The following is a 13,817-nucleotide window of genomic DNA, read 5'->3' as shown; positions in this document are numbered from 1 at the left end:
ATCTGTTCTATTGTTTGTTTTACCTTGTTTTCTTCATAAATATAAGGTATTGTATTTGTATTTATTTGTTTTGCAAATCAAAGCAAAAGATGATTCCCTTCATCCTTCAACCCTTTAACTCCAGTAAACTGATTACTACCATCTGATCTAACACAACATCTGGTTTCTGTTACAGTGGCTCAAAGAAACTTTGTTTTATAATATTTGTAACATTATAAATGATGATACAAACATTATAAATGATCATAATGTTGGTAACAGGATGGTTTTCAATCTGCATCTATTAAATGAAAGCTGTAATGTGTAAAGTCAGACTCACGCTCTCTGACAGTGAAGGTTGATGTTCATCCACAGAGTGTTCTTTTGAGGGGGAAAGCCATTTCAAATGTTTCAGGGGAATAAAACCTAATAAAACATAGAATAAGATTGACTTTAATGGGGCGCAGATGCTTCAAAAAGGAATGAAACAAATTCACTACAGAATGACGAATGCCTTGCAATAAATACAAAACTCGTTAAAAGGTATAACATGCAGCAATTTCCCAAAAGACAATGTATAGACTGAAACAATAAAAATCCCAAAAGACAGTCCCTCTCAAGGTCCCTTCATTCACTCTCTAGCTCACTCGTTGAGCTGGAGGAGCGAATTTTGAATGTTGTGTTTACAAACAGTGTGACTGCATATTATACCTTTAAACTTTCAATTTTGAGACACGATTATGTCATGTGTTTTTTTCTTTGTCTTACCTTTGAGTGCTACGCTGATCCTTGAATTCCTCCACATTAGATCAGTTCTGTTCATCTTCTCAACAACCTCCCTGGTTAAATCCACAGACTGATGGGCGTAGAGCTGCATCATCAGATCCACTGTTTCTTCACTGTCTGCTGTTCGTCTCAACATGTATGAGATGTCTGGGAGGTTCTTCTGTGAGACGATCAACTGCAGGAACTCCTGGAATTTCTTTAACTCCGAATGATCTAAATCATTCAAGGTTTCCAAAAGCAGCTGTTTAACAGCTACTTTTGTTGCTACCTGAAAAAAAATCAATAGATTTATAAAATAAATAAATAAATCATGACTTTGGGTGTTATTTAAAAATAAATGTTAAAGATGACAAGATTTTTTTAAGCAGCATTGGTTGAATAAAAGCTGTGTTGTGTGAAGTCAGACAGATGTGACATCACTCACTCTCTGGATCAGTGCAGATCTGTGGTCATCGGAGAGTTTCTCTGAGGAGAAAAGTAGTGAAAGTCATGAGTGATTGATCTAACGTCTGACAATAAACATTGTTCTCAGGCAACATTGCTTTTTATAAAATCTACACAACACAATATTACACTTAAACCACCGCAACAGTCATTGTTGTCTCCTCTCCCAAAATATTTTTCATATCAGTCATACAATATATTTTGTACACAAGATGATGTGTCTCTTCTCTACATTATCAATCACATTATTCATAATGAAAAGAGAAGAAGCTTATGACACAACTTATGACATACGTGTGAAGTAGCAGTTTCATGGTTTTAAGATGTTTTTGTCTTTGTTGTCTTACTTTTGGGTCCTGAGCTGCTGTGTGACAACCTCTGCACCAGATCAGTCCGGTTCATCTTCTTTACAACCTCCATGGTCTTCTTCACAGACTGTTGGCCGTAGCTCAGCACCATTAAAAACACCATGTCCTGATTGTCTGTTACATCTAACTGCATCAATTCGATGTCTGAGGAATGTCTATGATCGTCAATTTCACTCCAGAAGACATCCTTGAACATCTTGAGCTCCTCGTCACTCAAACCAGCCAGCGTTTCCAAAAGCAGCTCTATAACAGACGCCATCGTTTCCACCTGATATATTCAAAGGAAATGTTCAAAAGGCAAAAGTGCAAAAACATTGATTTTTCTCTTCACATTTCATCAATGTCTGTTTTAGAAACGTGGATGTGGTAGAGTACATCAGCCATATCACACAAGGTCATGATATGATTGATAATATTTGTCCAATTCATCTCATACACGCTACCCGTTCAGTTCTGAAAAAACCTTCTGATGAAAAATGAAGTTGGTTTTGTTCATCATTTACAATATTTAAGGTGAGGATCATTTTGAATCTACATCTATTGAATAAAAGCTGTATTGTCTAAAGTAGCGATGCAACTTATTATTATTTTCATAGTTTAATGACTTTTTTTTTCAATATACAAAACAATCAGTGTACAAATATCTACAAATACATCTTATGTCCTTCCCCATTGCTCCCTCCCAACCCCGTGCAACTCCAAGAACAAGTGGGATGAACAACATTTCACTCAATCAATAATGTGCCTTCATAGAAATAATATTTAGAAATATAAAAAAATAACATAAATACATTAATCCTTTTAAGAACACAATATAAAATCCACCTGGAGTACTTGAGATTCATCAGCTTCCTACTTACCCTTACTCCTGTGCACTCATTTCAGTTAACTATCATTCTTATTATTGATGAATGTGAACAACATAAACAACATTTCAATCAATCAATAATGTGCCTTCATAGAAATAAAAGGAAGAAATATAAATCCATCCATCCATCCATTTTCCTCCGCTTATCTGGAGTCGGGTCGCGGTGGCAACAGGCCAAGCAGGCTGACCCAGACCTCCCTCTCACCGGCAACATGTTCCAGCTCATTCTGGGGGATCCCGAGGCGTTCCCAGGCCAGCTGGGAGATGTAATCCCTCCAGCGTGTTCTGGGTCGTCCCCGGGGTCTCTTCTCAGTTGGACGTGCCTGGAAAACCTCCAGTGGGAGGCATCCTAATTAGATGCCCGAACCACCTCAGCTGACTCCTTTCGACGCGAAGGAGTAGCGGCTCGACTCCAAGCTCCCTCCTGATGACCGAGCTCCTTACCCTATCTCTAAGGCTGAGCCCGGCCACCCACGCTTGTAGCCGCGACCTTGTCCTTTTGGTCACGACCCAGAGTTCGTGACCATAGGTGAGGGTAGGAACGTAAACCGAGTGGTAAATTGAGAGCTTTGCCTTCCGGCTCAGCTCCCTCTTCACCAAGACGGTCCGGTGCAGCGCCTGCTTTACTGCTGCAGCCGCACCGATCCGTCTGTGGATCTCCCGCGGGAGATCGAAATATAAATAAAATAACATAAATACATTAATCCTTTTAAGAACATAATATAAAATCCACCTGGAGTACTTGAGATTCATCAGCTTCCTACTTACCCTTACTCCTGTGCACTCATTTCACTTAACTATCATTCTTATTATTGATGAATGTGACGATTATTTTCTAAATTGATCGATTCATTGTTTGGTCTATAAAATGTCAGAAAATGGTTAAAGATCACAATTCCCTAAAGTCCACGTTGACATCTTTAAAAGTCTTGTTTTGTCTGACTCAACAGCCCAAACCCAAAAATATTCAGTTTACAATGATACAGAACAGAGAAAAGAAGATCTTCGCAACAATATTTTAAATTTTGCTTCAAAAAAAGTACTAAACGATTAAGAGATTGTCAAAATAGTTGTGATTTATTTTCTGTTCATCAACTGATTGATTAATTGTTTCAGCTTTAGTTTAAAGTCAGACAGATGTGACATTACTCACTTTCTGGATCAGTCCAGGCCAATGTTCACCCACAGTGTGTTTCTCTGAGGAGAAAAGAAATATAGATGACTGATTTAACACCAGGCTTTATAATAACACACTGTCAGACTACAAGAACTATAATGTTAAGGTTTGATTGCATAATGAACAGAAAATCTACTGAATACCATAATAAAAATAAACTACGTCTTATTTGCGAGACTGAAATGTAAATTAAAGTAACTACATGGCTTTGAGGAATCATTTTTCTTCAGTTCAATGAATAATATTCAACAGATTCATGTGAAATTATGTTGACAACATTAACCCATTAGGAATTTGGTTAATGTTGTCTACATAACAATACAAGACTGGTAATAATGAAATCAAAATACACAAATTTAATGGAACAAAAAACAAACACGATCATGTGTCCCAATAAAGAAAAATGTTTTTAAAGAATAGATGTTGAGAGACTTTTGAAACAGCAAAATGTAAAAACTAGAGTTACTGACTCTCAGTTGTATTTCTAGTCAAGAAACTAGTCGAGATGCAGTTTACATCCATGTCTGTCGAAAATGTCATCACTTCATCAATTTACCCTATCATCATAATTAGCATATGAATTCTTGAGTTATGGCCAAAAACGTGTTTTATTAGGTCAGAGTGACCTTTGACCACCAACATCTAATCAGATCATCCTTGAGTTCAGGTGGACGTTTGTGCCAAATTTGAAGAAATTCCCTCCAGGCATTCCTGAGACATCACGTTCACAACAATGGACCAGATGGAAGTACGTATGGACAACCCGAGAACATAAAGCCTCCGCCCACGGCAACAAGTCAACAGACTCATGAACCCCTCAGAACATCTTTACTTTGAAGTTGAAATCCAAAACATTCACCTCTGAAGTAATATTTGTCTAATTTAACATGTAGTCTCTATTTTGTATCCACAAGTATATTTAATTAGTTAAAGTAGACGCTTCAAAAAGACAACGAACAACTAACTCTGTGAAGCTTATAAAGTTCAGTTTTTGTTGAGAATGTGTTTGAGAGGTGTTCTTTCAACTCTTTGGTAGTTTTGCTGTCATGACGGGCCTATATGGTGTTGTTGCATTACTTTATACTATAAGCTGCTGTATTTGTAACCCTGCTGTCACAATAGTTCCGTTTCAACTATTCCGTGTGTCCGTCGTACTGCTTATGGGTCCTTACCACACCTGTTACAGTACGATCTGGCCAGAACATGGACCCAGCATACGACACCTCATCACAGGCCCGGTTCGTGTCGATCGAAGAGGAGATCCAGCGACACGAGACCCGGTTTGTCGCCAACACCGCCGAGGTTCGCCAGACTCTGGCGAATCAGGACCAGATTATGGCCCCCTTGTTAAACGAGGTACATCAACTCACGGCAGCCATAACCCAGACCATCGCGGCACCTGCTCCAACCACTCTCGGAGCCCCGGCTGGGGGAGCCAGAGCGTTACGCTGGGGACCCGGAGGGTTGCAAAGCATTCCTGAGGAACTGTTACATCCTGTTTGCGTTGCAACCCCAAACCTTCACTTCTGAGGACGCCAGAGTGGCGTTCACCAATAACCACCTGACGGGGAAAGCTCGCCTGTGGGGAACGGCGTAATGGGATCGGCGTACTCCTGCCTGTGCTTCCTTCCGGTCTTTCTCCGACAAGGTCTTCGGGGTGGTGTCCATGGGACCAGACGCCGCTGGCCAGGCCAGGCGGCTGATGAAGCGCCGGTAATTTTGCTCACAACGGCCCGGTAAAAGCCCGGGTTCACCAGTAAACAGGGAGGTACTGGTGAGCCGAGCAGTTTCCCGACCCTCCTTCTGCCAAAGACCACTATTCCACGCCAAGTTACTTCTACCTGGGGGTTCCCAGACTATTTCCACCTTCCTGAATTCAGGAGCAGATGCGTCCATTATGAACGAAGGACTCGCTAGACAGTTGGGGATTGACCGGATACCTCTCCCCCAGTCTGTTCCGGCCAGCGCCCTTGACAGTCATCTTCTGGGGACGGTGATGCATCAAACCGTTCCGGTCCACATGCTTCTGTCCGGCAACCACCACAACACCATCAGCTTCCACATTTGCAAACCCCTCGTATCCCCCTCATTCTGTGATACCCCTGGCTGCGTCGACACAACCCCCACATCGACTGGACTACGGGGGCTTTTCGGGGTTGGAAACCCTCAGCCGCTCACCAGAAGCTCCATCCCTGCGCCTTTTTCTCTTGTCGGCTTTCCCCCGCCGAGAGAAACTATGACATTGGCAATCGGGAACTACTTGCAGTGAAGCCGGCCCTGGAGGAGTGGCTTCACTGACTGGAGGGGACCAAACTCCCATTCCTGGTTTGGACCGACCATAAGAACCTTGAGCATCCACACAGCCAAGACTCAATTTTCGACAGGCCAGGTGGTTGCTATTCTTCACACGGTTCCACTTAATTCTCTCCTATCGCCCCGGGGTCCCGCAATGTCAAGCCGGATGCCCTTTCCCATCAGTTCCAGAGGAAGGAGGAACCTACCTCTGGCTCCTCTTCCATCCTTCCTGCCTCCTGCCAAGTCGCTGTCCTCACCTGGGAGATTGAGGAATCAGTGAGGGCCAAGGGTCAAGCCGGTCCCAACGCGTGTCCTCCTAAACGCATGTTTGTCCCTCAGGCCCTTCGGTCCGACGTCCTCCAGTGGGCCCACTCCTCAAAACTTACCTGCCACCTGGGTATCCAAAGGACCCAGGACGCTCTTTGGCAGCGCTTCTGGTGGGTCTCGCTCAACGGGGACACCAGGGAATTCATCAACGCCTGCCCAGTCTGCAATCAACACAAGCCTTCTCACCAGGCTCCGGCCGGCCTCCTGCAGCCTCTCCCAGTGCCTCATCGTCCGTGGTCCCACAGCTCCCTGGACTTTGTCACTGGGCTACCACCATCTGAGGGCCACACCGCCATCCTGACAGTGGTCGACAGATTTAGCAAGCTGGCCCATTTTATTCCTCTGCCCAAAGTCCCGTCTGCTAAAAAGACAGCAGAACTCATCTCCTTGCACATCTTCCACTTGCATGGGATTCCAGTCGACGTAGTTTCCGCCCGAGGTCCTCAGTTCACCTCCATCTTCTGGAGGGAGTTCTGTGCTCTGCTGGGGGCCACCGTCAGTCTGTCCTCTGGGTTTCAGCCCCAATCCAACAGCCAGACGGAGAGGAAGAACCAGGAGATGGAAATGGCCCTCCGCTGCTTGGTCTCCCGGAATCCTGCCTCCTCGTCCCGCCAGCTGATGTGGGTAGAATACGCTCACAACACCCTGACCAGCTCCGCCACAGGCTTGTCGCCCTTCCAGTGCGCATATGGATTCCAGCCGCCTCTGTTCCCCGCATTGGAGAAGGAGGTTTCCTGCCCTTCAGTCCAGACCAGACTTACACACACTCACTGCCAGATCGTTCCCCACATTATGCCAGACTTTCCCGCGTTTACCCTCCGACTGTTTTCCCGTTGCCGACCCTGCCTGTTTGGACTTCTCCGCCTTGCCTCGGCCCTGGTATACGACTCAGCCTTCTGTCCCCGACCACGAGATTCTGCCTCTGCTTCCTCTGGTTTCTGTCTGCCTTCTCCCCTGATGACTTGGCTTTCCAGAGTGGATTTCTACACTGTTTGCCTGTTTTGTGTTCTGCCTGGAATGAAGTTTCGTACCAACTATTCCGTGGTACTGTTTCTGGGTCCTTACCACACCCGTTACACATGCATATTAAATATTATTAATGTGAATGTTTTCTTTATCTTACCTTTTGGTCCTGAGCTGGTCTTCGACAGCCTCTGCACCAGATCAGTCCTGTTCATGTCCATGAAAACCTCCTTGGTCACCTCCACAGACTGTTGATTCCATATCTCCACCAACACATCCACCAGTTGGTTTGCCCAGTGTGCCCAATACAGTCGTCTCCATGAGATTCGTGGAAGGCCCCAGTGGAGGAAGTTGAACTGCAGCAACCACCTGAATTTCTTTAACTCCTCGGAGCTCAAATCATAGAGAGTTTCCAAAAGCAGCTCTTCAGCAGTCATCATTGTTTCCACCTGTAAAATTCCAATGATATGTTCATAAAGGAAATATGTTCATGAGAACCACTGTTCTGTAAAGGAAAAGCTTAAATTCCTCCACACAGAGCATGATGGGTCATTGAATGGTTTACATGTAAAATGATGTGAATCATAGGCTCTGACTTTCAGACACCAGGTCAACTATGCAGCAAAAGTAGTTTGTGAAGTTTCTATTGATGTTTTCTTGACTCTGTTGAAATCCGTTGTGACGTGTGTGAATGTGACTACAGCTGCTGTCCATACGGGAACACGCTGTAAACTGTTCAGAGCTACGCTTTTTAGACCTACAGGAGACGAGTAAATCCTATTTTCTTGTGGAGGATTCCTTTAGGGATTTTGGAAATACTACCCAAAGTTTGACTTGTATTCAAAAATATTTGTTATATCACATTCACCTAAAATTTGATTCTGAATTGTATTTACCTATTGAGTCTCAAAAACTGAGACTATATGAGAGGTTTCACCTGTGATCTCCACACTTCTTAAAATGCTTTACATCACTAAGGTTTTACTCACTGGCACTTCCGTTCTCCTGAGCTCATCAATTAGATATGGCTCATGTTCATTCAGGAATCTGTAGAACATCGCTTTTCCTTGACCTCCGCTGGATTCCAAAGGCCCACTAAAGAGCGCCGTCATCTTCTCCTGAGAGGTAGGCAGAGTCTTGATTTCATCATAACTATCTCGTTGGATGATGTTTTCGTGGAGGAGATCATCCAAAATGGGTGCAATGTTGCTCACTCTCTTGATCAGATTGACTTGGTGTTTTTTCACAAAGCGCTCCCCTGAGGAAACAATGAAAATACATTTCTTTAGAAGAGAAGTTTCATTACAAGATGCTTTTAAAACTCCTACTTAGATAATTCAAAGTGTAGATAACTGAAATTCTTCAAATATAAAATTACCGACAATTTGCGACTTTTAAGAAAAGTTATTAAGATTCTGTAACAGTGATTTCTATAGTTCAGTTCTTTGTGTATTGCATTTATTGAAGCATTTTAACTGCATGCGTGAAACACAAACATCACAAATACAACTGTGTTTTAAAGCAATAGTGACTCAAGTGTTCATTTTGTCTGTGGCACTAAGCCACAAGCCTATGTGTTCTTATTGGAGATGTCAATCAAATAAATAGTTTTTAAAAACGCTGAAGAAGTCCTAAAACAGCTGGGCACTGTAGGTTTTTTCGCCAACTTTAGTGAAACAGGAGTAAATATTGCATTTGTTGACTGTTTTCAGCTGCAGAATTGGTGCATTACTGAGTAAAATCAAATCAAAAAACCGAACTGATAATCTGCAAAATCTCTCCACTGTATTTTGTTTTTGCAAAGTTCATACATTTTTAAGAACACATTTCTTTCTTTTATACACTGAATATGTTTTGTTACCACATTTGTTCAATAAGTTGTACGTTCTTTTCTTTTATGTCATAGACAACCTGAACTCGGTGAGTAACAGTGAGATGACCGTGTACATAATATCTGTGCACCTACCTTCTGCCATTGTGTTCACATCAGTTGCTGCTACTGAGGATGAAGTAGCTGTAAAAATAAAGGTACAATTAAGACTTCAGAACAATATATTGTTCTTAGACTTTGTACATACCTCTGTTGTCTCATATCCATGTTCAGCCCAAGAAAATAAATCAATAAAAAAGTGTCCATGAAGGAATTTGTCAATCTTAAACAGTTTATAAAGGTCCATGCAAAAAAAAAAAAAAAAGCTGCAAGAGTAGTGCATAGCATAAAATGCCCATCACCTAGGGCCCAAAGTGAGTCCATGTTAGGATCCCTGTCTGCTCCTAGTTTGTGCTCCTCTGTTTTGTTATTGTGGGCCATGTGCTTATGTTTTGTTTTTGTGTCAGCCTACAGTTTCCACCCCCGTGTTCCGCCCACTTCAGCCTCTCTCCTTAGGCTCAGCTGTGGCTCATTCCAGTGATCCCCGCTGGCTGACTTAAATACCTCGGCGTTTCACCGGCGCGTCGTCAGTCCGTCCGGTTACCAGTCTGGTCACGTAAGTCTGAACACCCATTTCAGTGAAGATCGTTATCTGTTTGTTTTCTGTTCCTTCAGTTTTGAGTGCGGTCGAGTTTCCCTCCCGACTCCGGAGGCTACCTGTCCCGGCCTCGGTTGAGCTTCCCTCCCGACTCCGGTGGAGATTATAGGAGTGACTTTAATTTGCTGGACAGTTAGTCTTTGTTTGTTCTTTCTGTGACTCCTCCTGCACAGTTAAAGTCTTGGCTGGAGTAAACCTGCTGTGTGCGTGCGTTTGGGTCCACTAACTACACTACCACATAACAGTCCAAACCCCAAAGTTATTTACTTTCCGGTAATATTCTACAGTCGATGGTAATATTACAGAGAAAAGCAGCAAATCCTTGAATCAGACAGTGTTTGGCATTTCTGCTTGATAAATGACTTCAACAATGATTATTAAAATACTTAACGGTTCAATTTTCTATCTGCTTTTCAATTAAATAACGGATTATGTCCGCTTTGAAGGTCAGGAAAAACAATCTGAAGAAATAGTTATAGTAGAATTACTTGTAATAATTTTGCAATGAAAAGTGCATTTGCTAATAACTATATAATGGTTCCCAGATATAATTTATTGACTAGATATACTAAACTATATAGGGTATCCTAACAGTCCTACCATCAGTGCTGAAAGAGGCACTCGGATCTTTAACTTAAGTATAAATAGTAACACCCTGGTAGAAATACTGTTACAAGTAAAAGTATTATTACAGGCTATTTCACTGGATTATAATTATTGATGCATTAATGTGTACATCACTTTATGTTGCAGCAGATAAAGATGGAGGTAATGTTAACTACTACGTATGGGTGGCTTAATTCATGTTAATACACATTTCATCTCTCTCGTTGTCTTTACCTTTTATTCTAGATTCTGTTTAATTAAAATGGCTTGTCAAAACAATTTAGATACTTGTGTTAGTTACTGTGTCATTAGTATATTTAGTTATTAATTAGTTAAGATAACTGTTTTTTTCACACATTAGCGTCAACGTTTAAGCTCAACAGGAAGTTAAGTGAAAGTAAGAAAAAAAGGTTGTCAAATGCTGTTTTACAAACCTTTTTAAAACAGCTTGTAGCTTCAGCCGTCAGAGTCCGTCCATTGCTATCTAATGGCTGCAAATAGTTCTTCGTATAGTTGACAGGACTTTAGTAGAAGTCTGCTCCTCTCTCGAATAGTGTTTCCTCATTAACTGACGTTTCCCGTACAGCACCGCTTCGGGTCTACGTGTCGGCAGTATTCAGAACGGAGCGATAGAGGGCGGTAGAACAACACAAACGCATAGAAATGCGACACGAAGAAGAAGAAGGTCCCCGTATGTAACAAGCCACACACAGGTGACTTCCTGGTTGTCTTCAGGGTTTAAAGTGGTCGGTCATGTAACGTTAACTTGCCTTCATTAATGTCCCGTAAACAGGCTTGTTTTCTTCAGTTGTCAGTGTTCATTGGTGTTTAATGTGTTCTGGATTAACGTTAGTTTAGTTCACCTCGAGTCGGTCCGTTACCCAGCTAGCAGCGACTCGCCCATCAACGTTAAACTCAGTTGTTTTGCTCATGTAACGTTAGCAGGTATTGATGTGGATTTGTGTGACCAACGTGTAACCTCGAGCCTGTCCGTTAAAGGGAAAATGTATCTCAAAATGTGCATGTACTGTGATTTTTGTATTATATTAATATTTCATGAGCTACATGAATGTGATTACTGTTGACACTTCTCTTTATGCATTTATTTTTCTTTAAATGACTCTTGGTAAATACATGATATATACATTGTATTTGTCCATGCAAAGCCCAATTTACATAACACATGAGAAATATCCTTATTTTATTACTTATATTAAGTGACATGTACTGTCACCTTCATCAAATGCATATAATCCCATTTTGTGACAAAATTACAGGTTCCCACTTCAGTAATGCTATACAAATTGGGTTTTAATAAGGTCAAAAGAAAATATAAAATATTGTAGAAATATATATATTTACACACAAAGCTAAGAGGTCTGTGAGGCCCCGAGCAATGAGAATATAAAGTCAACAAAACATGTTAAGAGAGACGTCATTTTAAAATGTGGTAAATGTTAATGAAAAATATAAACTACCAGCATTATAAATGTGTTAACGAGGAAATTCATTGTCATGAAAAGTGAAATACACTGAGGTACCCTCTACATTTTAATCAATATTTCTTTATCACTCCCAAATCGTTTTGCAGACAGATGACATTGAGACACAAGTATCACCAAACAAGAGCCAAAATATAAAAGGTGAATCCAAACCCAATTAAGATTGCAAAACATCCATTTGTACTTCTATTGGGATACGTAATTTCTTCCTGACAAAAGATTTATTTTGTTATTTCTGTAAGATATCTCCTACCTGAATGAGTTGCCTTTCTTTGGACATCATTTATATGACTGGTTGTCTTTTTTTAAATAAGTTGCTTTTCAAATCCACAGGAGTGTGCCAGAAATGAGTTGTACTTTCCGCCTCCTGGTTACCCGCAGTGACTTCTACCATGGCCGTTTTCTGCTCGTCCTGTCTCGAGGGTCCCTGTTGCTCAGAGCGCTCAGCTCCGTGCACCAGATCAGCCGCAGCCTGCTAGAGAGCTACAGGCTGCTGCAACTGCCCGACAAGGGACAGAGCAGTCCTGTGCAGGTGAAAGAGGCCTACTTGCGCCTTGCCAAAATCTATCACCCGGACTCGGGGGCTCCGACTGCAGATGCAACGCTGTTTGCGCAGGTTGAAGAGGCCTACCGTGCTGTGCTGGCACATCAGAGCAAGACCAAGCAACCTGATGGAGGGATGGATGTGGACGATGAGGATAAGTTAAGAGGTACAGCACTTCCACACAGACACTACCTCAACTACGAGGGTGTGGGTTCGGGCACGCCCAGCCAGCGTGAGCGTCAGTACCGGCAGATTCGTGTCGAACGGGCATCCGAGCAGGTTTTGAACTACCGGCAGAGGGAGCACGAGAGGGCAGCCGCTGCAGAGGGGGCGCTGGTGGAACGTGACATCCGTCAGCGCAGCCGAAAGATCAAGATCACCCAGGCTGTGGAACGGCTCGTGGAGGACCTGATCCAGGAGTCCATGGCCCGAGGAGACTTCAGGAACCTGAGTGGAGCTGGAAAGCCCCTCAACAAGTTTGAGTACAATCCATACGCTGATCCTATGACCCATAACCTCAACCGCATCCTCATAGACAATGGTTACCAGCCATCCTGGGTCGTCACACAGCGCGACATCCGAGAGACCACTGCTCGCATCCGAAATAGGTTACTGACGGGCAGGGCCAGGCTCGGTGACCCCATCACCCCCAAACAGCACAGCCAGTGGGAGCAGCTGTGTGCATCTGTAGAGGAGGAGTTGATGAAACTCAACAAGACTGTGGACAATTACAACCTCATCGTACCGATGCTCAACATGCAAATGGTTCACTTCAGTCTGTCACGAGAGGTTGACCGCGCTGAGAAAGGAGCCCACCACCGCAGACTGGAGCAGCAGAGAGAGAGAGAAGAGGAGAGGGAGAAGGAGACGAAAAGAGCCAACGCAGTAACTAAGCCTAAAAATACCAAACAAGGCCTGATGTCCTGTATGAAGAATTTGCTCAGATTGAAACACTAACTCTCTAAACCTTAGTGAACAGAAAATGATTTGAGATCAGCGGTTTATTTAAATTTTTTTAATTTCAAACAGTCGTTACAGTTCATGGAGCAATACCTCAGACTTGTTCACCCTCTTATTTCTGAAAACTCTGAATCAAAGTTGGAGACAAAGGTGCTGCTTTACCAGTTCTACTCTGTGTTCCTGCTGTTATTGTCCAGATAAGCAGGATTGTCAGCAGGTGTTCGGGGAAGAGCAGTTTTGGTGCAATCATGGTTGCAGGACTGTAAAGTGAGAGGAACTCCACGTGTTGACAAGGAAAGATTACAACATGAGACAATTTTACGATTGTGTTTCTATGAAGTTCCTGGTCTGAAAATTCAAACCTAACACTCTAAGATGTAGTTTCTGTGTGACATTAAAAGTAAAGGTAATCAAAATCCTTGTGTTCCAGAGTTTTACATCTTTGACTGTGGGAAATGTTTAAATGTCTC

The 13,817-nt window shown here is 42.7% G+C and overlaps 2 protein-coding genes across 4 annotated transcripts; one reads left to right on the top strand and one right to left on the bottom strand.

The window, feature by feature from the left end:
• Positions 1-86: 86 nt before the first annotated feature.
• On the bottom strand, positions 87-10,944 carry LOC116394455 (uncharacterized). Its single transcript, XM_031867555.1, has 9 exons — positions 10,776-10,944; positions 9,174-9,221; positions 8,197-8,465; positions 7,368-7,656; positions 3,599-3,642; positions 1,557-1,845; positions 1,190-1,230; positions 748-1,033; positions 87-405 (listed from the first exon to the last, which is right to left on the bottom strand). The coding sequence occupies exons 2-9, from the start codon at positions 9,181-9,183 to the stop codon at positions 284-286; spliced, it is 1,350 nt and encodes a 449-aa protein (XP_031723415.1). The 5' UTR covers positions 9,184-9,221; positions 10,776-10,944; the 3' UTR covers positions 87-283.
• Positions 9,676-13,810, top strand: dnajc28 (DnaJ (Hsp40) homolog, subfamily C, member 28). Of its 3 annotated transcripts, none has more exons than XM_031867558.1 (3): positions 9,676-9,693; positions 11,933-11,984; positions 12,177-13,810. In XM_031867558.1, the coding sequence occupies exon 3, from the start codon at positions 12,190-12,192 to the stop codon at positions 13,342-13,344; it is 1,155 nt and encodes a 384-aa protein (XP_031723418.1). In that variant the 5' UTR covers positions 9,676-9,693; positions 11,933-11,984; positions 12,177-12,189; the 3' UTR covers positions 13,345-13,810. The 3 variants fall into 3 exon arrangements, with proteins under 3 accessions (XP_031723418.1, XP_031723417.1, XP_031723416.1); XM_031867557.1 differs by lacking the exon at positions 9,676-9,693 and adding an exon at positions 11,017-11,365; XM_031867556.1 differs by lacking the exon at positions 9,676-9,693 and adding an exon at positions 11,017-11,286 and having other exon boundaries at positions 11,933-13,810.
• The last annotated feature ends 7 nt before the right edge of the window (positions 13,811-13,817 follow it).

Source organism: Anarrhichthys ocellatus, unplaced genomic scaffold, assembly GCF_004355925.1.
Source record: "Anarrhichthys ocellatus isolate YVR2014 unplaced genomic scaffold, GSC_Weel_1.0 scaffold39, whole genome shotgun sequence".
In the NCBI taxonomy this organism is placed as follows: domain Eukaryota; kingdom Metazoa; phylum Chordata; class Actinopteri; order Perciformes; family Anarhichadidae; genus Anarrhichthys; species Anarrhichthys ocellatus.
The sequence above is the reverse complement of the archived record's forward strand: the minus strand, read 5'-3'. Positions and strand labels throughout refer to the sequence as shown.

Excerpts from the sequence above, each read along its gene's own strand:
- LOC116394455 (XM_031867555.1), bottom strand. Across the intron at positions 7,657-8,196 it reads TCAGGAGAACGGAAGTGCCA|GTGGAAACAATGATGACTGC; the intron begins GTGAGTAAAACC and ends GGAATTTTACAG. Across the intron at positions 406-747 it reads GATCAGCGTAGCACTCAAAG|GTTTTATTCCCCTGAAACAT; the intron begins GTAAGACAAAGA and ends ATGTTTTATTAG.
- dnajc28 (XM_031867558.1), top strand. The coding sequence starts at position 12,190 with ATGAGTTGTACTTTCCGCCTCCTGGTTACCCGCAGTGACTTCTACCAT.